Genomic DNA, 23,016 nt, shown 5'->3' on the forward strand with positions numbered 1-23,016 from the left:
GTAAACTATAGTAGTATGCAACTCAGTAGTTGCAGGTTTGATTCACACGTGGGGCACTGCCAATGTGCCATTTAAACCTGAACTGACCAGTCTTAATCTCACAAACACATATATGCACTCCAAAATGCTTAGGCAAGCAGTAGAGATCAAGTCTTTATACGCCAAGCAGATTTTTTTATGTGAATGACTGCACAGACATATTTATCTATTTATGCTTTTAAAAGAAAAAAAAAAAACATATGACAGCAAACAATTTCATATTTAGGCTATCTGTTGTGCCACAGCTTTCTCCACAACACAAAATATCAACAACTGAATTTGAAACGCGCTATTTCTGAAAGAGAACGTTTGTTCTTTTATAAATGCCCAACCAGTAGCACTGCATGTCTGAATGGAGCAGTTTTCTCCGTGTTTGGTGTTACCTAGCCCCAGCATGGGCAGCCACCGGTTGCATGGGAGCGGTGCTCACACAGGGGGTGCCGGTTCAGAGGGCCAGAGACCGGTCTCCCAGCTGCTGCCTGCCTGCCTGCCTGCCTGCCTGCCTGCCCGGAAACTTAATCTAATACCACGTCAGATCGATTTGTGTATGGTTATAGGGTACGAGTCCCCCCCAGGCAAACAAGACAGCAATTCGCTGCCACGTCCAATTAACGGCAGCACTGGGGCTGGACAGCCGGGGGGGGTGGGGGGTTTGGGGGGGGGCCCAAGGGTTTGTACAACGGGGACCGTCCACCTTGATTAGCACCCTGGATAAAAGGTTTAAAACGTTACGGTGCAAACCGGGGTCTAAGTGAGTTAGGTCAGACCCGACGCGTCGACCCGCCGTGGGACGGGCGAGCCGGCTGGGCGGTAATGCGGTTTGGGGTAGGGCTGCAGGACAGGCTCCTCGCAGCAGATTTTTTCCCCAGATACAGGGGGGGCGGACGCTCAGTGACCGCGCGGACCTGCGCTGCAGAGCGAGTTCACGAGGTCACGGAGCGGAGCAAGCGCACGCACGCGGAGGAGTCTCCGTTCCCTCCAATTCCATCTGATTGCCGCCTATTGTCTTACAGGGCAGCCATTTTCCAAAGTGTGTCTGTTCGCAACGACTACAGTTAAACCTGCCCAATCTTGCAAAACCCATACCTCGTTCCCCAATTTGTAATACACAATTACAGTAATTAAAGGTTTGTAAATGCTGGAATTTATTATTTTAATGATACAGATTCATATTAATTTTCATTCCATTTAAAACTTTGTTCCAATTTTTTTCACAGAAAGATACATTCACTGAAAATTGTAATGTGAATGTTTCTCCTTTGCCTTGTTGAGGAGGTATCTGGCACTGGAGGTTAATGGTTAGGAAACCAGTTATGGAAATGTTCCAGTTGCAAAGTACAAGGCATCGATGCTTGAATGGGAGGAGCACAGCTTATATAGCGTACTACAGGCCCCATTAACCAATCAGCACAATGCATACACAGTAATGTGGGATAGAGAGTTCTGTAACGTGCTTCTGTCAAGCATCAACGTCAGATGAAGGTGCGACTGAAACACTGTGATGTTAACTTGAAAAACTCCTGGGATTTTACCATTTCGGTGTGGGGATATTTTTTCCCTTTTTGGAAATTACCTATTTTACCCTGCACCTGAACCCACCTCGGACTGGAAGTGCACACAAACATCTCTCCCTCGTATACAAGGAACCAGTTACTGTACCAGTTTACAGGTTCAAGGTTGCCAGGTGTTTTATATCACTACACAATACACAAATTGTATTTCAGGTTATTTATTAGAATATATATCTACGATATGATTTGCATCATAAAATTGTCTAACTCACACATCGTTTAGCTGTAGTATTAATCACAGCAACAGAGGTTCTGCAGAAGAAAACATTTCATGCACGACTTGTCATAGTGCCCTTATGAAACATCAGCTTACATAAAACGACTGAAATAATAATAATGATTAACCTGACATTTGCTAAGCAAAAACAATAATAACGAATGAGGAATGGTCCCCATCCCTAAATACCAGGCCATCACAGATGCCCTTTAATCTCCCAAAATGCGTTATATTACTGAATCAGTCTTACCACATTAGTATTCATCATAATCAGCTCAGATTACAATATCAGCAAAGAGCCAGAAATTAAATAAATGACACTTACAAACAAACGTTGGGAACCATTTCACCCACTTGAAATGAATTGCGATGATCTATTCAGACCTGATTACTTTTTTTTGTCTTTTTTGCTGAACATTTTTTTGAGGTCGCCGTTAGGCAGTTAGGGCGAAGCAAAAAAAAAAAAAAAAAAAAAAGTGTTTATATTTACAGCCCCTGGCTCAATAAAAGAGCAGCAATCTGATTATCCACACAGTGACCGACCGGCATTTGTTTTGCAAATAAAATCGCATTAAAAAAATCCCATTTTAAATGGAGACAGGAAAAAAAAAAAAAGAAATCTCATTGAAGTCTAAATTTATGCTTCCACGTTGTCATCCTACGACCATTTGAATTTTCATGGAGGCAATTGCTTATGAAGGAGGCCGGTTCACAACAGAAGACAAAGAAGTTGTTATGGAGACGGGAGATATAAAAAGGTGCTCTTGTGCTGTGCTAATTTGCACTTAAACATACAGAAACCCAGTTCTTTAGACTGGCCCAAATAACACTCCGACTGCCACTGCTTTTTCCTCCATTATCATTCAGTTCTAAAAAAAAAAAAAAAAAAATAAGCCCGTCATCAAATGGCATTTGTTCAGCCTCGATTAAAAAAAAAGAAAAAGAAAAAAAAGAATATACAAATGTATTTAAAAAAATCCTTTCTTCTTGCCCAAATCTCCCCCTCTAAAGCAATTTCTTAACCGCTGCCCCCCCCCCCCCCCCCCCCCCCCCCCACTGAAAATGCACCTCTTTCCTTATCATGTTGGTATTTAAAATCCCCCCCCATCCCCTTAACCCCAACTAGAAGCTTGTCAATCAAGTGGTAGCTGCAGATGTGTGATCAAATAGCGCTTCTTTTTTTTTCTTTTGCATTTTTGAAGTTGTGAGTCAAAGTAAATACACTGTCGCTCTACGTTCATTCCATCGCAGGACCAATATCAGCATTTTGTACAATCTGTGGCTTTTACTAGATTGACAAGTTGTGCAGCACATGCTTCAGATGGCCATGTGAATTCTCAGGTTCCCGTTATTCAACACTATGACAGCAAAGGTTTAAAATAGGCCCACTGGAAGGTTGCTCAGGCCTATTGCACACAAAAAGAACCACGGCTGTATCTCAAACCCGCCAACTTTTCATTCATATTCACTTTTGGACATCCCTTTCAAGTTGCATTATGGGCACATTAAAAAATGTAACTATTGAAAAAAAAAAGTGGTTTTTGAAAGTAAGAAAACATAGAATCACTTAAGTAGAACAATTAATGCTTTGGCACGAAATTTAAAAAAAATTTGGGCTAAAGTGCGTTACTGGCTGAGGGCAAGCAACTCAAAGGTCGTGTATTTGATTTCCAGCTGCGATGCTGCTGTTATACCCTTGAACAAGGTACCTCTTATGAGAGTGTGTAAGTGGCTATTATGTGCATATGCTGTATATATATTTATATATTTTTTAAAAAGATTCAAATCTTACCTGCAAATAGACCATTCTTTACAAAGAGCCTGTGCATATTAGACTAGAGTAAGGTTTCATTTCTAATTATTCCCTGACATTATGTGAGCACACCTGCTCAATTTAAGGTGTCATGACTGACAAACAATGACAACGGGAGAAATGCCTTCTCTAGAATATTGGCGTTTTTTTGTTAGCCTCGAAACGATCTGATTGGTGACGGCCAGTGACCGGCGGAAGCCTAATTTGGGTTTTAACGAGCGTCCGTGGCAGCAGGGCGTCAGAGAAGCCTTTTCGTAAAGAGGTAGGAGGTCAGTAATGCGGCATTGCTGTTATCGGTCATGCACCGCGACATCTGTCAAATCAGTCTCTGATGCCATTCCCACAAAACTATCGACTGAAATCTCATTGGTTACGGTGAAACTGCCAGGGAAATCGGCTCTTCTTATCTTTTTAACGCATGCCCCGCAGGACGTCGTCAAATGGAATTCGAGCGGACCGTTATTTTTGCTACAGCAGAAAAAAACATTTGACCGTTCAGCCGATTTGTTTGATTTTGTTCGTTAAAAGTCCCGTTAATGCTTTAGCTTTAGCCACGTGGATATTGAGCTAGCCACAAACAACCATAAAAGATATGGTTTCAGATCAGGCTCACGTCAATTTCAAAGCCAAATGCTGTTGATTACGATAACATACCCGTAGCTATTGTAGGCGTATATACTTGTCTTTTTCCTGTTTTATTTTGTGAGGGATCATACCTTCCTGGCTGAAGTCAAAACAAACTGCATGTGGCACGTCTCATCCCACAATGGCCCTTTGAAATGTTCGGTTTTTCTAAAGATTCTAAATGTAGCATAGCTGTAGCTCAACGCTTCTATTGCAAAATGCCAATGAACCTATGCAGATCCGGACAGAAGCAGAAAAGCAGTCTCATTTTCTATTCTTAACCGTCGCCAAGGCTGCTACAGCAATCAGCCCCACGCTGTGCAAAATTGCATTTTCCCCCCCGAAAGATCATTCCCATGATAGTCAATATGAATTTCCGGTCTGGTCAACACAATGCCATTTTTATTTATTTTTTCCACTACCGTGTAAACTCGAGGAGAGATACGGAGGAGAGTCGGTTCCGTCGTTCCCGAATGTGCTCTTGGGCACGCGAAAAGGCAAACGGAACATCAAACACCCCCCCAGCTATGCGGACAAAAGGGCACGGGACGGAACACCCGCACCCCCCGTCATCCGACGAGCCGTTGACAAGCTACGTCAGTCAGATTTCCACTGAAAGATGTGGACACAGGTGGGGGGTTGTGGGTAGGAGGTGGTACTTGTGGCACTTTAGAAACATAATGCGAGACTGATGCAGAACAAGGGGAGCCTGATGTGAAAGGAACAGGAATGACTCACCTAATGGCACAGGGTAATATATGCTTCTAAGTACGGATTGAGCTGGCCTACGAAATCATTATTGTGGAGAAAAAAGAAAAAAAAAATGATGTGCACACACCTGTATTCAATACCAGGGTCTGAATTACACGTGCTCCAGGTGCTGCCACCTACAGGCGACATTGTTCATCAAAGAAAATGGCTATTATACCGTAATGCCTTTCACTGTTCAGTTTAAGTGTCACACCTTCGTCCCGAACTTTCAGATACACGTTTTAGAAGATGTTTTTTTTTTTTTTGTTTTTTGTTTTTTTGGTACAGAAGAGAATCGTGTTTGCTGCTCACTTAGAACAACAGGAACACTTGAGCGGTAAAACGAGAAAAAGAACATTCGCCCAGCACAAAATTGCACCGTAAGTTCACCGATGATTGACTAAAACGCAATTACTCCGCATGTGGTATGTAAACAAGCTCGTCTGTTACATGTCAGCCTCCTTTTAGGGTAATTGCCGACGCTAACCCTTAAGAAGCGTCTCGTTTTCGATTTCCCCGAACGAGAGGAACATGCGGGAGAGAGAAACAAAGACGACGTCGACGCAGACTCGTCCTCCGCAGGGCTCCCTGTTTCGGGCGTTTTCGGGCCTCCTGCCCCCGGACTGCCGGGAGGGGCGCCCCGAGCGCGTAGCGCGACGCTTAGCCCCGTCACACGGGTTCATCCGAGGAGGGGGCGCAGCCGGCTAGCAGGGTGAACAAACGCAGAAAGACAGCTCTGATCTCGCCCAGTTCCTGGACCGCGATGGACACAGGTACCCCCAGCTCCCCCCCCTCCTCCCCCCATCCCCCCCCCCACCCCCGCCCCGAGAGCATCTCAGGGGAAAAAATCTCTCGAACATCGCAGAAGAGCGGAAAGCTGCAGCCATGAGAGCGTTGCACAGCGCACCGACCCCCCCCCCCCCCCCCGGCCCCACGAACACCCCCCGAAACGTCTCCCCACCCCCCCGTAACGGAACGCTCCGGGCCCTGCGCACCACGTGAGCACAGCTGCGCAGCCACGTCCGCTCGGATTACCGTCCGTTTCGGCACGGAGGGCCTGCCGATGTTCGTCATGTGATGACAGGTCACGACCCCGGGGCACCGGGACGCTGGCAGGAGGAGGCGGCCGCACCGCGCACTTCCTGGAGAAGGGCCGAGCTTCAAAACGTCAGCTGACGCCCGATTACAGCAGCGTGGACTCAGAAACGTTTCTCCCCAAGCAAAAACCCCATTTAAGGAAAATTCCTTGAACGTGCGACAGCATGATTTGAGAGAGGCAAATTGCTTCGGCTTCCACCCCCAAAAAGTTGCCTTAAGACTGTTTTAACTAGGTGGGAGTTGGTGAGCACAATAACAAATGCGTACGAATGATCTGAAGTGCAACTGATAGCGACGAACTGAGGCTGCTTACACGTGCCCCTGAGACCAGTGACCAAGTGTGGTCAAACACTAGACTGCCACCTACAGTACGGAGGTGTTAGAACACAAAGGCAACCACGCTGACCGCATTTAAAATGCTGCAAATGACACAGTTAGCTTCAGTCAAATCAGATACACAGTAGACATAGTCAAATCCAAATTTCAGTGAGGCTTCACAACACTGTTCACTGGTGTAAAGTGTGTGTGTGTACCTGTACACACACACACACACACACACATATATATATGTGTGTGAGTGTGTGTGTGTGATGTGATATGTTTATGTATGTGTCTATACATAATTAAAATGAGGGGAGAACACTGTATTGATCTACGATTTTACTGTATTAATTTCAGAAATTGACCAATAAGCTTTGAACAAGAACTGGAGAGAAATATTAGAGCTATCAACCAGAGACACAGAGGCTATACCAGGAGACGCAGATCTGAATATATACACACACACACACACACACACACAAACTTCACATATCCGGTCAATATCAACTTCTGTCGAAGGAGGCAGGGAAACATGGCCTCCTGCCCCCTCGCGCTGTCAAAAAATATTAACTTGGACACAAAGAGCGGAATCAGCCGAGCAGATGTGCAAACACGCCTGGCGGAGCAGGGCAGACCACGGAGCAAATATCCGGTAATAAAACGCTGCGCTGCAGTAATGGAAAAGGGCTAAATTTATCCCTCTGCTGTACCCCCCCCCCCCGCCCCCCCAGTGGTGACCACGCTGTATCTCGGGCGTGAAGGTGTGCACAGCGGCTGCACGGGGACCAGCGGTGGGGGAATGGGGAGGGTGGGGGGGGGGGGGTGGGGTCACTGCGTGGAGGATTAGGAGAGGACTTCCCATGATCTTTGTACAGGGAGGTACTACTCAAACAGTCAATAGAAGAGGTGAGCCCACACACACACTCACACACACTCACACGCTCTCTCACTTACACACACACACACTCTCTCACGCATGCACACGCATATACATGCACACACACGCGCACTCTCAAATACACACACACTCTCTCTCTCTCTCTCACACACACACTCTCTCTCTCACACACACACAGTCTCTCTCACTTACACACACACACACAAACACACTCTCTCACGCATGCACACGCATATACATGCACACACACGCGCACTCTCAAATACACACACACTCTCTCTCTCTCTCACACACACACTGTCTCTCTCACACACACACACACACACAAATTCACAAATACACACATACACACACACTTTTCAAATAAAGGAGAAGACGCAAATGCTAAACTACTGCGTGATAATTTATGTATCTGTTCAAAGCAGAAGGCAGTTGTTATATATTACAACCAAAGACAAAGGTATACAAACAGCAAAGATGTGGTGACACTGCAGGGGCAGGATGCAGCTAGCTGGACTTCCCCTGCAGTGTGTGGGGCATTCACAGACACAATGAGCGAAAAACACACACGGTCAGAATTACAAAATACACAGCCACCAAAGACCAATATGAGCCAGAGGCTAGACTGCAGCCGCAAACGTCTATGGTGAGGTCAGGGGTCACACGGACCTTGGCCCGACAATGGACAGTTTGCTTTGGGAAGTGAGACACACAGAGATGTGGGAACACCACGCAGCAGGGCCTCAAGGCAAGAGGAAACTTCTGGAAGCAGGACCCGGAACCCCGGACCACCGCAAAAAAAAAAAATGTCTGTTTACATTACAATTACCACAAACCACGGATATCTGATCAGAGAAGGAAACCAAGTTTTCCGTTTCCGGTACAAAGAATAAAACGAAAGCCAGAGAGAGTGGAGAGTTCCGTCCCAGGCACATCGACGGCCGCCACGCAGTGATGTTTCGGAAATGGCGGACAAACCGAACACAATGGCTTTACTTCCCCGTAGACATTCCAAGGTGCCTTTTCATAAAACACAGCTTTAAAAAAAAAAAAAACACTGCTGCCTGCTGACGCTGGTAATTCTCCTGAACAAAACATGGTTGTAATCCCTAATGCAGCAGAGGTAGCCGGCTACACGTTCTAAAATCTGTAACCCTCTCCAATCGCACAGGGAGCCAGGACAAAATCTGGCCGATCCAAAGACCCAGGGAGCCACTGTTCACACTCATCACACTCCACAGTGGATGCTCGCTCACAACACACGAGTAAGCACAAGCACACTAATCCCAAGTAACTGTACAGCACATTCCACTGGGTGATGCTGCTCACAGGGGGCAAGAGCATAATTATGCAATATTATCCAGCGAGGAATAATAATTACATGCTCTTCTGAGTCTTAGAAGAGAAGGGAGACCTAACTCTACCACGGGGAGGGTGACAAGAACATAATTATGCAATATTAACATAATTATACAATATTATCCGCTAATTAATAATTACACACCTTTCTCTACGCTCTTTATGAGTCCTGGAAGGTGAGGGAGACCTGCTCTACAGGGGGGCCGTCGACCGTTCTGAAACTCTCAGAATCTCCCCTGCTTTAATGCAGAAGCACAAATTTACACCCCCCTGAAAATCACAGGCTGTGAGACCCTGCCGAAGCAGTGGCCCCCCCCATCAGGGGTCCCCATGCCTGATTTGGGGGGGGGGGGGGGGGGGGGGGGGTTGTAGGGGGGGTAAGTGTGCAGGAGAATGCTGGGTACTGACTGCCATCAGCGAGTGCAGTGTCACAGTTGAACTGCAGGTGGCGCTGAGTAGCAGGGAGTACATTAGCATACCTGAGCACAGGAGAGGCAGATTTGGGGGGGTGGGGGGCCGCCTCTCACTGGCTTTGAAGAGGGAGCCGCCGCCGCCGCAGAACAGAGGAAGACGAGACGTGACCTTTCAGAGGCGATATCGGGCTCTAATCCGCGCTCCGGAGTCCGACTGGGGTGTAAGCTGAAGGACCCTGATAAACACCCCCCCACCCCCCGTCCCCCAGCCCCCCAAATGCCAGCAGGGACTCGGTTAGCCCGAGCTGGCGGCGCGTGAATATTAACACGGGGGGGGGGGGGGGTGGCTGGACTCCCCATCCCCTCCATGGGCTGTGTGGCCCTTCTCAAAAGCTACGTTAAAAACATTTGGAAAAAATCAGTTATGATTCCAAGCCAATCATCGAGCGCCTTTCTGTTCCCCACACAAACAGAAATAACCCTTCAGCCATACAAAGTTGTTATTAAATACAGGCAGTGTGTCTTAGCCGGGTTATGGGCAGCTACGGGCAGCTATGGGCAGCTCTTTTAAACAGTGCCAGGCCAAGCCTGCAGTGGAGACTTGGGAGAGTAACTGACACAAAATGAAGACAGTTGGACTTCATCGAGACACTCCGGCAAGCTTTTGAATTTTGTGGTTATTACTGCACGTCATTAACACTAGACGGCATATAAACCCAAAGGCACTTCTGCCTCCAATATGACAGTGTGTTACAAAGGCAGTATAATAGCTTCAGAAAATGGACATTCCACAGTAATGATGATGTTCTGGTTTCCTGGAAGCCGCCATTAACTTAATTCTGTGCACATGACTGATTGCCATACACCCAGCTAGCCTGTGCTAATATTAAGTCACGTATTTAAAAAACATGGTGTTAAAAGAGGTCAAGGGCCAGATCGAGGGTCAGTACCGGGTGAGAGCAGGTCATCTTAGTACAAAAAGAACAATACATGATCTTTGTGCTTTTGCGTTCCAAAGCGAGCTTACAATAACTGGCTCACTTCAGCTTCTAAAGGTTGCAGTATAGCTGGAGCGCCTTCTACATGTACAGAGACGGCACTTCAGAGGGACTTCCTGTCGAACCCCTGCTTGCTGTCCGCACCCTCGTTCAACAGGGCCATCCAGCGGCAGCGACACACAGCGGACGTAAAGCATCCCGAATGGTATCGGGACAGACGGAGAACAAACGATATCGCCGCTTTCAGGTGTTTGCACTGCAATCAAACCAAACTCGATGAGGGCTTAAAAGCATTGAACCGGGGAACGACAGAGAAAATAAGTGTCAACACGGCACGCCTGTGTGGGAAATGACATCACCGCATTTTTTTTTCTGTCAGATTAAGAAAAAAAAAAACCCTTGGCTCTATTTGGCAGAACAGGAGCTTGGTTAGTATTTGCACAGGAGACTTCCGAGATAAACAAAGGTGATGCTTGCCCGCAGAGTTGGAGCAGCAGTAGGGGGCAGTATTCCCTCCGGACCAAACAAAAAAAAAACACAATTCCTCAGTCACATGACCCAGAGCAGAAAGGGAGGATTATGGGTTGGGGGGTGGGATTATTATGCTGCCTTTCGTTTGCTCACGCGTCTGGCTGAGCCCAGGGACCCAGCGACAGGCCATTTGCCAAAAGACAAAAACGGCATCCAGAGGTCAAACTGCCAAATCGAAAATGGACCGAGTCCCTTTCCTTTCCAGCTGCCTGCAACAAAGAACCAGAGCAAACGTCAGTAAGGCCGATATTTAAGAGCCAGTTTGCACCGGCTTAGAAAGAAGGCCCTTCTGCCGGAAAACGACTCCTGTGACGTCCATTAGAACGTTCAGAGGCACCCACCAATCAGCTTTGAGAACAATTTCCTGAACCACACGCACAAACATGGGAGGAACATGCAAACTCCACACAGGGAGGATCCAAACTGCCCGGGACTCGAACCCAGAACCTTCTTCTTCGGAGACAACAGAGCCCTCTTAGAACCACTGCACCACCGTTCTGCCCATCAGGTTTTCTCTGGAGCCAACATGACCGTCCGGAAGATTTCTCTAACTTTACCATGACACTGCCCCCTACTGCACAAGACGGGTATAACACTCCGTTTTGAGGGAGGAAAAAAAAAAAAAAAACTCTGGAACAAGATTGAATTACCGTTGACAGAAATTACCTCTTGATCCAATCTCAAATACTTGGAGCCAGTCAAATGACATTTCCTCATGTTGAGAGAACAACATTGGGATTTTGCGCTGGCGAAAATGTGCGGGGAGACAGCAATTAGACTTGACATTTTAGTCTAAAGCAGTCATTAGTCACCGGTTCTTCTCGCAGACCTCTTGCGAAATGTTAACACTTCAAAATTGCGGAAGTTCAAAAATGGTCACACTGACGCCTTGGTATTTTCTGTTTTTTCTTCTTTTTTTCTTTTTTTAAATGCCAAACTGTGATTTTCTCACATCTGACAAAGAAACATTCCAGTGTATAAATGAATTCATTTCGTCAGAGAGCCAAGCTCTCTAATAACACACGAACTACCTCAATAAGCACAGCTTATGAAAACAGTATCATGAGTATCCAAACGTTATCTCATGAAGATATGGCTGCCACAACAAAACAATGGCATTGCCGTCAGACAAACTACGGCATAATGCACAAGCAGACAGGTTTCAGTGTGTATTAGCATGAAGCTTGAAATGGCTCACACCAACTGAAATGAACACAACCAACTGAAGTGTTGGCCTTCCTCCATTTTTAAAAACCAAAGCAGTCCAAATTTGATGTCCCCCCCCCCCCCCCCCAAATTAAATAAATTATAAATTAATAAAATTATTACATAACTTTTCTAGCTTGGCAGTCACTGAAATGAACAAAAGCTATTTGTGTGTGTGTGTGTGTGTGTGTGTGCAGATGCTGGTAAATACAAAGGAGGGGGACTGTCAGTGAAATTAACAAATTGAAAAAGTCTGCATGAGAGCGAGTGTTCTTTTTTTTTTAGTGAGTGTGGGCGTAGTCCATAGATGGAATGTGGGGGACACAGCAGGACAGAGAGGTGCATTGTGGGAAGGCGGTTACCGTCTTGATGGAGCTGCGGGTTTTCTCCCGCCACTCCTGCGCGCTGAGCTCCAGGGTGCAGTGGACGTAGGTCTCCCGCTCGTACGAGCCCAGGATGAACAGCCTGCGTGCGGAGGGGCAGACACAGAGACAAAGACAGGTCTTACAATGGCTGCACAATTACCGCAATGACACCACAGCACAGTTCCCTCCAGTAACTGTGTCAGCTGAAAGAGAGCAGAGAAATGCAGAGGGCGGCTCATTTAAATGTCCATTTTTAGACCGGGTTAGCGTCTGCTCAAATGGCCGTCAACAGCAGAATAGCTGGACATGAATACAGACACATGAATGTTTACTTTCCGTTTAATTCACATTTCAGCTCCATGAAAACAGCCCTGTAGCCATAAAAACACTTAGCAGCACAGTGCCTGGTTAGTGCTTGGATGGGAGGCCTCCAGACTAACCCAAACTGCCGCTCGAGGAGGTGCTTGTGCGGCAGTAGAGGGGAGCTGTCCCCTCTGGACCAATCAGAAAAGGCAGTGCGGCGATGGGGACACAGTACTATAGGATACGCCATCACACCCTCCCAAACGCGCACCGTACGCTGCACTCCTTTTCCCACTTTGAATCCACAGTTTGTCGCTGCAAAGTGAGATCAGAATTCTCAGTAGAGATAAACCAGTGGTTCCCAACCCTGTTCCTGGAAATCCACCATCCTGTAGGTTTTCATTTAAACTCCAATTCGGCACAGCTGATTCTACTACTTGGTGAAAACCTGCAAGACAGTAGATCTCCAGGAACAGGGTTGGGAACCACTGTGATTAAGGTTAAGAAAAAGTGAATTATTAGTAGCAGTACTGCAGTCACAGTAAAAGGGCCTTTACAGTTAACAGCATAGCAGAAACCCAGAGCCCACTGCTTTCTGTCTGATGGTTTCACTATTTCAAATCAGTGCACATCCTTACAGCACTATGACCCCGGCCAGGTTTACATTGTTGTGAGACTAGCCTTTCCCAATTTCGGAAATAAATCAACGGTCAGTTATTGCCTCTGACGAATCGCAGTCCTGTGTCGAGGGGCTCTAAATTCAGGCCACAATTCAAGCCAAGCCAACCCAACCGCCGACCCATAACACGACGCTGGCCAAGGCCCTCATTTAAAGCTTTAGCTGAAATCAGATTGCAGGAAATCAATCTCAAGATACAACTTCCCTTTTCCAGATGCTCTACAGATAGCGTCTGGGGCGAGACCAATTCAGTGTGCACAAGTTAGTATTTTCTGTTCTGTATTTGCATACAGCAATCATGCTGCTCAGCACCCTGAAGATTTTAATACCGTGTTTGCATCCAGTACTTATATCCTGATCTGCAACCTGCAGATTTAAATACTGTGTTTGCATCCAGTGCTCATCTTGATCTGCACCCTGTAGCTTTAGATACTCTGTGTACGATGGACGAAACCTGTTTGCTATGCACTCACGCGTGGAACTGGGATTTCGATTGAAACACAAATAAAAACTAATTTATTTAAATTAATCTAGGTTGAGAACCAACATGGCTATGGGGCAGTACTATTTCACCACTATAAGAAAGCATCACACATGAAAAAAGACTTAAATTAACAGCTGTAACTTATTCCTGTACCACATGGCAAAAATGCAAATTATCACCTGTGGCTTTTGACTGGAATGTTGCTGCCCTCTGGTGTACGAATTGAGAAGTGTAGTTACAAAATTTTACCTGCACTTCTCTTCATATGTAACCAGCAGGTAACAACCAAAGGCTAAAGCTGGTAATAAGTGAAGGGGCGATAAAACAAGAGCGCACGCACTTGCGTGTGCAAATCCTGATGGTGCACAACTTAATAAAAACTTTATTTTTTCACAAAAGTGTAGCATATTACAACTTCATGTAAAAATAGGCTGCATTAAACTAAATTAAAGATTTTACTGTAATATTCCTGTCTCCTCTGCAGATAAATAGTCCATTCATGTAAAAGCACTTCTCATCAATTCATGACTCAATCGCCAAATTCACAAGCCCTTTCCTTCCCAACTTGGTTGGTAACTGGAACATTTCCTTGTACTGAAGCTGTTCACAGCAAACGACATAAACAAAAAGACTTTCTCCAAATCAGAATGCTCAGGAACATGCTACTTTTATTGACCAAGGGACCATCACGGTAAAGAGACTTGCACTTGGACATTTAGACACTCTCCCACACAGAGTCGCTTGTTGATGAGTTTTGGTACTGTTAGTTGCAGTAATCCATATTTACTTCTGGTCTGCCAGTGACAAACAGCTACAAGGTTAGCTTGGTAGCTTCCCAATGATTTCATCTCATTGATAATATCACTGTTATGTCATTCGGCAGTTTGGATGTGGGAGTATCACTAATGACAAAATTACGGTGCTTGGAGTCCTTTTTCAGTTTAGCTGAATCATCTTTCAATCATCTACAGCATTTACACTAAACCAGAAATTAAAACGTAACATAAACGCTTAAATAAGGCAATAGACTATAATGGGGTATAACTTATATTTGTCATAAGGCATAACAACATGACACACAGTCCTTTTTTGGCAACCATCGTAGAACAGTACATTTTCCTCAAATGGGGTAAATACCGGAGCAATGTCTCCCCCTAGTGGACAAACTAATTTAAACAAGCTGAACTGATTCTACTTTTCTGGGATAAACTTATGCCCCCAAACAATGTAGAACTTTCACGAAACTGAAAATCGCAGGTAATAATGATAATACATAATATAATATTTCTATGCAACACAAAAGCTGATTAAATTTTCTAAATTGTGAGTCTTGTTGGGTAATAACCATGTTTCACTGCAAAAGATTTTCCCCAGGTCAAGTATGCTGCTGTTACAAGAACATGCATGCCAAGGCAAATCCTTGTGACATGACAATTTGGAGGAAAATATAAAAATTAATTTATATGCAACAATTGATTATTCAACAGCATGTGTCCACAGCATGTGGGCTGTTTCAAGACTTGGCCCAGTTCTGTAAATAAAACAAAAGCATAACAGTCCATGCAAAGCAACAATAGTAGCTATTGTTTCAAGTTCTCATGTCTACTGTTACAGATGCAATCTTTTATCTAAACCACTTAGCAAGGGTGTCCACCACAGCAAGTCAACTTAGTCACCAAAGGGCTAGAATACAGCAAGAATGCAGCTTTTTCTGCTTACTCTGGGGAGAGAAGCAAGGCCGATCCAGGCGAAACAACAAAGACGGAGTGAGTGCGTTCGCTCTCTGACTCAAACGAAAGTGTGCAAAATAAAGCAGTCCTGCGGTCTGGGGGACGGATCCTCGTAACGGACTGGTCATCGCCGCCCTCCGATAAGGCGAGGCCAGACAGTCTCCGGGGGGGAAGAGGAAGTGACGTCATACTCACAGGAAGTGCAGAAAGCCAGGTCACCAAACGGAGCCAGCACATTTTAGTCACGGCGCTCAAAAGATTACGCAGCGTGTTGAGGAAGCGAAAGTGCCGAGCGTGGGAAGGTCGAGCTCTTACTAAGAGTCCCCCGCTAATTACACAGCCCCTTATCCCGCGAAGTAAAAATAAATAAAACACCACAGGAGCGGAACCGTAATATTAGTCACTTGCTCTTTAAGTCCTACATAATTTTTTTTTTTTTTTTTTTTTACATTCTCCCCCACCAAATGACAAATGACTAACAAAATTGTTAATCAAATACCCTACGCAATATTCTGTAAAAAAAAAAAAAACGGTGTGAAAATAACTTAGCACAGGCTAATATTCACGGAAGAGAAAACCTGAAGAGGAACAGAACCTGAAGTTGGGGTGTTGCGAACCCAAGCAGGTGTGAGAGTGAGGCGTTACCTGGGGCCTGCCCTGTTTAATCCCTGACCTGTCTGCTCCACACGGACACCCTCCGTCTCACAGTTAGGGAATCGGTGAGGTACCGAAAGGCCCTGGTTACAGTGAGGCGTAAAAACAACTCATTTTGGAGGCAGACAGCTTATGAAATTAATCCCCTTCCCCATCCCCCTGGTTCTCTGCGCAGAGTCCGGTAACCTTGGTGTGTGTGCCACTGCATTGCGTCCCATATTCTGCAAAGCCACTGGCAGCGCCAGATTCGCGTGGGGGGGGGGGGGGGGGGGGCAGTGGTCAAGCTTGTCCTCTGATAAGGGGGTGAAGTGGCTGAATAATTAATGAGGTGGCTTTTCTGTATGTTCCTAGGTGCCACGATTGCCCCACTCCCTACTCCTCACTCCCCGCTCCGCCCCCCCCCCCCCCCCAGGAGATGCCCAGACAGGCACGGCCTGCAGCTGTGGATATTTAAAATTTTATCGAATGGGGGGGTGGGGGGGGGGCAGACAGACACACTGGAAAAGTGATACAGCACTCCTAACAAAAGGCACCCCCCCCCTCCACCCCCCATCCCAGTCTCTCCCTGCTGCCGTCAAAGAAAGAGCTCAGGTTGCATCTAAACGAGCCGGAGAAACTGACGCCTTTTGTTTCCCCGATTTCCCCCGCGCTCGGTGTGAAGAGGACGCAGGCTGCAGACAGCCGGGTTCTGGATGAAACGGTGCGACTGGCACGGCCTGATCAGTCCCAGCTCCTCAGAGTGGCCCACAGGACAGGGCACACAAGGTTAACCTGTACTCAGAATGAACCCTTCAAAGGAGTGAGATCACACACAGGAGATTAGAATGTTCTTGACTGAACATTCTAATGATGATGTCACAATCACTCCTGGATTTTGGGAAAAAAAAAAACATTCCATAAAACAGACTCTTCCAACGGGTTAAGGCAGATACCAGCACCTACTCGCGTAGGGCAGCTGCCCCAAGAGGAATGCAATTCCTGGGACAGGCCCTTTGAGGTAGCCATTAAACAGAACCTTGAATTAGCACTCATAACTAACTGAAGGGTGTTAATCAAAAAGCATGAACACATACAGAATATGTCTATTCCATATCGTATATAATAAGCATATTATATACACATTTGTGTCTATCAAATATGACTTATTTTCTTTAGATGCATGCCCATTAAATGTTTTACTTCATGCATTTCTATGTGCCGATAAGCATAAGCATATGCATAAATGAAATTGCGCAAAGATATGACATTGAACGATCATAAGGAACATAAGCCAGATGCAATGAACAGAGTTCCATCAGTAGATATCTGCTAGTGGAATAAACATCATGGTGGTATAAATGAGGAGGGAGGGCTAACGCTGGACTAAGTGAAGTCCCCTTCCCTCTGTACGTCCATCTGCAGTGCACACTCTGGCGCAGTGAGAATGTGCGCGCGGGGGGGGGGGGGGATCAATACACTTCCTGATCCCATTAGCCCTGTGCAGTGGGGGCGCCCGAACACATTCATTATTACAGTATTACAGCTTTCAGTGTAATGGGAGGATATTACCACACGGCACGTTCGAGCTCCCCATCGCCGCGTCTCTCCACAAAAACCCAAAACCACTTAGGAACAGGCACAGAGACTGCCTGATTTACCCCCCCCCCCCCCCCCAAAAGCATTCCCATGGAGGGCCACAGCACCCCCCCCCCCCCCCCCCCCCCAAACCCATGGCACTGTGGTGGCATTGCCATGGAAACAGGGGAAAGGGGGGGGGGGGTTGAATTGGGCAGGGCGTGGCTCTGTAATGCCCAATCCAACCGTTGAGATATCCTTTTCCGAACTTGATCGCACATCCTGGTTCGACTATATTGAGTCCGTGTCCATTTGCGTGAGGGATTGGTTTCATGCAGATGCTTCTGGAATTCAGCAACGGGAAACTATGAGACAGAAGTGGCCGCGGACAAGCTTCAGAAAAGCAGCACACAGCTTCAGTCCCTCAGAGCTCGCCGCCCTCTGCTTCAGCCCGTAAAAGACGTTTTTTCCTCCTGCTGACGCATCCGAACAGGAAGAGGAGCTGAATCACCAACATCGGGATTACATCAGAGCGACTCATTTACACGGGGAATTCCCTTTGCCAGTTTTTGCTGGGATTAATCATCTTTGCATCACGCCACAAACGCAAATGATTCAACATGTACAGTAAAATCTGGACTGCAGCATCCCCGTCTCCCGTCCACAGGATGAAATAAAACACTTTTTGGGGATCGAGGCAAATCTACAGTATAGGGCTTACTGGGGTATTTAAAGAGACAGATGGGAGTGGAGTCGGGGAGAGAGCTGGTGTGTGTGTGTGTGTGTGTGTGTGTGTGTGTGTGTGTGTGCGTGCGTGATTTCAGGCTCTTATAGCTCCAGGCTAACGCTAAAAACACCTCAGCATTCCCATTTCAGATATGTCACCTTATAACCTATCCTGCACATGACCCGGCCTGTTAAAACCTGCAGCGGTGCCCTAACGCAGGGGTGGGTACCGATGCAGCCTGCTCACAGGCTCACACGAGCAGACTCTTTCACACAGCCGAACGACGCTCTTTCACACAGCCGAACGACGCTCTTTCACACAGCCCAACGACGCTCTTTCACACAGCCGAACGACGCTCTTTCACACGGCCGAACGAAGCTCTTTCACACAGCAAAACGACGCTCTTTCACACAGCAAAACGACGCTCTTTCACACAGCCCAACGACGCTCTTTCACACAGCCCAACGAAGCTCTTTCACACAGCAAAACGAAGCGCTTTCACACAGCCGAACGACGCTCTTTCACACAGCCGAACGACGCTCTTTCACACAGCCGAACGACGCTCTTTCACCCGGCCGAACGACGCTCTTTCACCCGGCCGAACGACGCTCTTTCACACGGCCGAATGACGCTCTTTCACACAGCCGAATGACGCTCTTTCACACAGCCCAACGACGCTCTTTCACACAGCCGAACGACGCTCTTTCACACAGCCGAACGACGCTCTTTCACACAGCCGAACGACGCTCTTTCACACAGCCCAACGACGCTCTTTCACACAGCCCAACGACGCTCTTTCACACAGCCCAACGACGCTCTTTCACACGGCCGAATGACGCTCTTTCACACAGCCGAACGACGCTCTTTCACGCAGCCGAACGACGCTCTTTCACACAGCCGAACGACGCTCTTTCACACAGCCCAACGACGCTCTTTCACACAGCCCAACGACGCTCTTTCACACAGCCCAACGACGCTCTTTCACACGGCCGAATGACGCTCTTTCACACAGCCGAACGACGCTCTTTCACACAGCCCAACGACGCTCTTTCACACAGCCCAACGACGCTCTTTCACACAGCCCAACGACGCTCTTTCACACAGCCGAACGACGCTCTTTCACGCAGCCGAACGACGCTCTTTCACGCAGCCGAACGACGCTCTTTCACACGGCCGAACGACGCTCTTTCACACGGTCGAACGACGCTCTTTCACACAGCCGAACGACGCTCTTTCACACAGCCGAACGACGCTCTTTCACACAGCCCAACGACGCTCTTTCACACAGCCGAACGACGCTCTTTCACACAGCCGAACGACGCTCTTTCACACAGCCCAACGACGCTCTTTCACACAGCCGAACGACGCTCTTTCACCCGGCCGAACGACGCTCTTTCACCCGGCCGAACGACGCTCTTTCACCCGGCCGAACGACGCTCTTTCACACGGCCGAACGACGCTCTTTCACACAGCCCAACGACGCTCTTTCACACAGCCCAACGACGCTCTTTCACACAGCCCAACGACGCTCTTTCACACGGCCGAACGACGCTCTTTCACACAGCCGAACGACGCTCTTTCACACAGCCCAACGACGCTCTTTCACACAGCCCAACGACGCTCTTTCACACAGCCCAACGACGCTCTTTCACACAGCCGAACGACGCTCTTTCACGCAGCCGAACGACGCTCTTTCACGCAGCCGAACGACGCTCTTTCACGCAGCCGAACGACGCTCTTTCACGCAGCCGAACGACGCTCTTTCACACGGCCGAACGACGCTCTTTCACACAGCCGAACGACGCTCTTTCACACAGCCGAACGACGCTCTTTCACACAGCCGAACGACGCTCTTTCACACAGCCGAACGACGCTCTTTCACACAGCCCAACGACGCTCTTTCACACAGCCGAACGACGCTCTTTCACACAGCCGAACGCAGCTCTTTCACACAGCCGAACGACGCTCTTTCACACAGCCCAACGACGCTCTTTCACACAGCCCAACGACGCTCTTTCACACAGCCCAACGACGCTCTTTCACACGGCCGAATGACGCTCTTTCACACAGCCGAACGACGCTCTTTCACACAGCCGAACGACGCTCTTTCACACAGCCGAACGACGCTCTTTCACACAGCCGAACGCAGCTCTTTCACACAAACGAATGAAGCTCTTTCACACAGCCCAACGACGCTCTTTCACACAGCCCAACGACGCTCTTTCACACAGCCGAACTACGCTCTTTCACACAGCCGAACGACGCTCTTTCACACAGCCCAACGACGCTCTTTCACACAGCCCAACGACGCTCTTTCACACAGCCCAACGACGCTCTTTCACACAGCCGAACGACGCTCTTTCACACAGCCCAACGACGCTCTTTCACACAGCCCAACGACGCTCTTTCACACAGCCGAATGACACTTTACAACAGCGGGAGGGTTTGCTGTCGAGGCTCGGTTAGTTCGGTCTGGGCCTCCACCGCCAGTGCGGCGCGGTGGTGTCAGTGCGGTGGCGATGTCGCCGCCGCCGCCTGCCCCTGCGAACGGGAAGCGGAGACCCCACCTGCTACATTCCACCAGGGTGACTCGCAGGCGGCCCTCCACCAATCGCGTGTCCTGGATGGAGAGGTCCAGGTCGCAGGTCGTGGCCACCGGCGGCTGCACTTGGAAGGGGAAGAACGGTTTGTATCTGAAAAAGAGGGGAGGAGACGAGAGAGAGAACACGTGTGTTTAACGGTCACAGAACGGAGGGAAAAACCAGTACAACACTCAGACAACAGTCAGAACCCTATGCGTAAAGACCAGGAATAAAGTGACTGCAAATAATAATAAAGACACCGTAAAATGTGACAAATAAATCTGTATCGCCAACACAGGGCCTGTTTTCGGGTGAGGTGCACTACATGGGCAAAAGTATACGGACACCACTTCTAATCTGTGGGTTTGGCTACTTCAGCCACACCCATGCTAACAGGTGCATAAAATCAAGCATACGGGCATGCAATCTCCACAGACAAACACCGGCAGTAGAATGGGTCGTACCGAAGAGCTCAGTGACTTTCAACCTGACACTGTTATAAGATGCCATCTTTCCAACGAATCAGATTCAAATTTCTGCCCTGCTAGAGCTGCCCCAGTCAACTGTAAGTGCTGTTATTGAGAAAAGGAAATGTCTTGGAGCAACAACAACTCGGCCAGGAAGCGGTAGGCCACACAAACGAATGAGACCGTCCAGCGCTGAAGTGCATAGAGCATAAAATCATCTGCCTTCGGTTGCAACACTCACAACCGAATTCCAGGCTATATCTGGACTGCATCTTTTTTTTTTTTTAACTCACATCTCTGGGGAGAAGCATATAAAACAGACAAAAAAAATCAGAAAAACAAACCACAGTGCGTTTAAAATGGCGCAGGCCGGTCTGCCGATGCACGCGATACGCTGTACGGAGAACGCGAAGGAACGGCACCTCCCCCCCCCCCCCCCCCAAAATACACTCAGTCACACACCGTCCGAGCGCCCGAAGGTTTGAGGAAGCGGGGAAGAGAAGCCTCAAACGAAAGTTCAAACGTGACACGGCACACTAACGGAGTTGCATATGGCTGCAAAAAAAAAAAAAAAGAAGAAAGAAAGAAAAAAAGAAATGATTTGAAAGAGGTGAAGAAGGAGGCCCCAGGAGAACGCCTCGTCCGCTATGTATATTTTAGCGGAAGATTGTATCGCGTTACCGCCGCTCGGCTGTCTGACAGACAGTGCCGTCATCGCTCGTCCACACGCTGCCAGAACCATCAGGCGATACCGAACGCGGCGCGGACGTCACCGCTACATCACCGGAACCCGATACGAGACGTGACGTGATGTCACCCCGGGCTGGTGTGTGTGTGCTGTACAGTCAGACGGGCCCCGCCCCTGCGCCACAGGAGCGGAGCCAGGAAACCCCCCCACCCCACCCCCCGCCGGCCCCATGGGTCCCTGATTGTTTGCCCCTCCCTGCCCATTTCCTGCCCCCAGGGCACAGAGCTGTGACCTCGCCCGGCTGTGCACGGGGCAGGCTCGCCAACCCAAACTCAGACAAAACCCGGGACAGAAAATAGGGTAAAATACAGCAGTGACATCACCCTGCTTCTGTAAAATAGAGAAGCGCTCCACTAAGAGCATATGGGTCATACAAGTGACACATCACAGAGCATATAGGTAGCAATCAACAGAACAGTACTGTCAGCACTGTTTGCTGGTATTCGCGTGGTAGGCAAATTCCCACTGGAATCCCAAAAGTATAGCCAGAAAGTATCCACCAATCACCATCCATGTAATTCCTTTTGTTGTTACCACTATACTCTCTGATTGGTGGGTGCTCTTTGAAGGAACGATCGTCATCCCAGGGCCAAAACCAGGCAAAACCGAGCACCTCCCAGAAACCTCAGATTCCTACAACTGGAACAGTACCAACACCAAGAGCCTAAAAAAGCACCGGCCAGCCCTCAAGCAAGTTTCACAGTCATTTAACCACAGTAACAGGCCCAGCACACCCCATTAGAGCAGTGGGAGTCGCAGGAAGATGATTCATACGGTGGGTTCGGCAAACAGCATTAGCGGCGCTGGCTACGGTAACGGTGGGAGAAGTAACCGCAACGGTAGAAGAGTCAAGTAATGACACTGCCCACACCAAGGAAGTGACTG

General features: G+C 48.0%; 1 protein-coding gene across 1 annotated transcript in view; it reads right to left on the bottom strand.

The window, feature by feature from the left end:
• The window catches only part of pdzd8 (PDZ domain containing 8), a 64,286-nt gene that overhangs the window by 16,592 nt on the left and 24,678 nt on the right, over positions 1-23,016 (bottom strand). Inside the window, exons 2-3 of the mRNA XM_035400631.1 lie at positions 20,902-21,027; positions 12,201-12,303 (exon numbers count right to left, since the gene is read on the bottom strand). Of these exons, the coding sequence (XP_035256522.1) occupies positions 12,201-12,303; positions 20,902-21,027 (229 nt within the window). The remainder of the gene's footprint in view (positions 1-12,200; positions 12,304-20,901; positions 21,028-23,016) is intronic.

Source organism: Anguilla anguilla, chromosome 18, assembly GCF_013347855.1.
Source record: "Anguilla anguilla isolate fAngAng1 chromosome 18, fAngAng1.pri, whole genome shotgun sequence".
Lineage (NCBI taxonomy): Eukaryota > Metazoa > Chordata > Actinopteri > Anguilliformes > Anguillidae > Anguilla > Anguilla anguilla.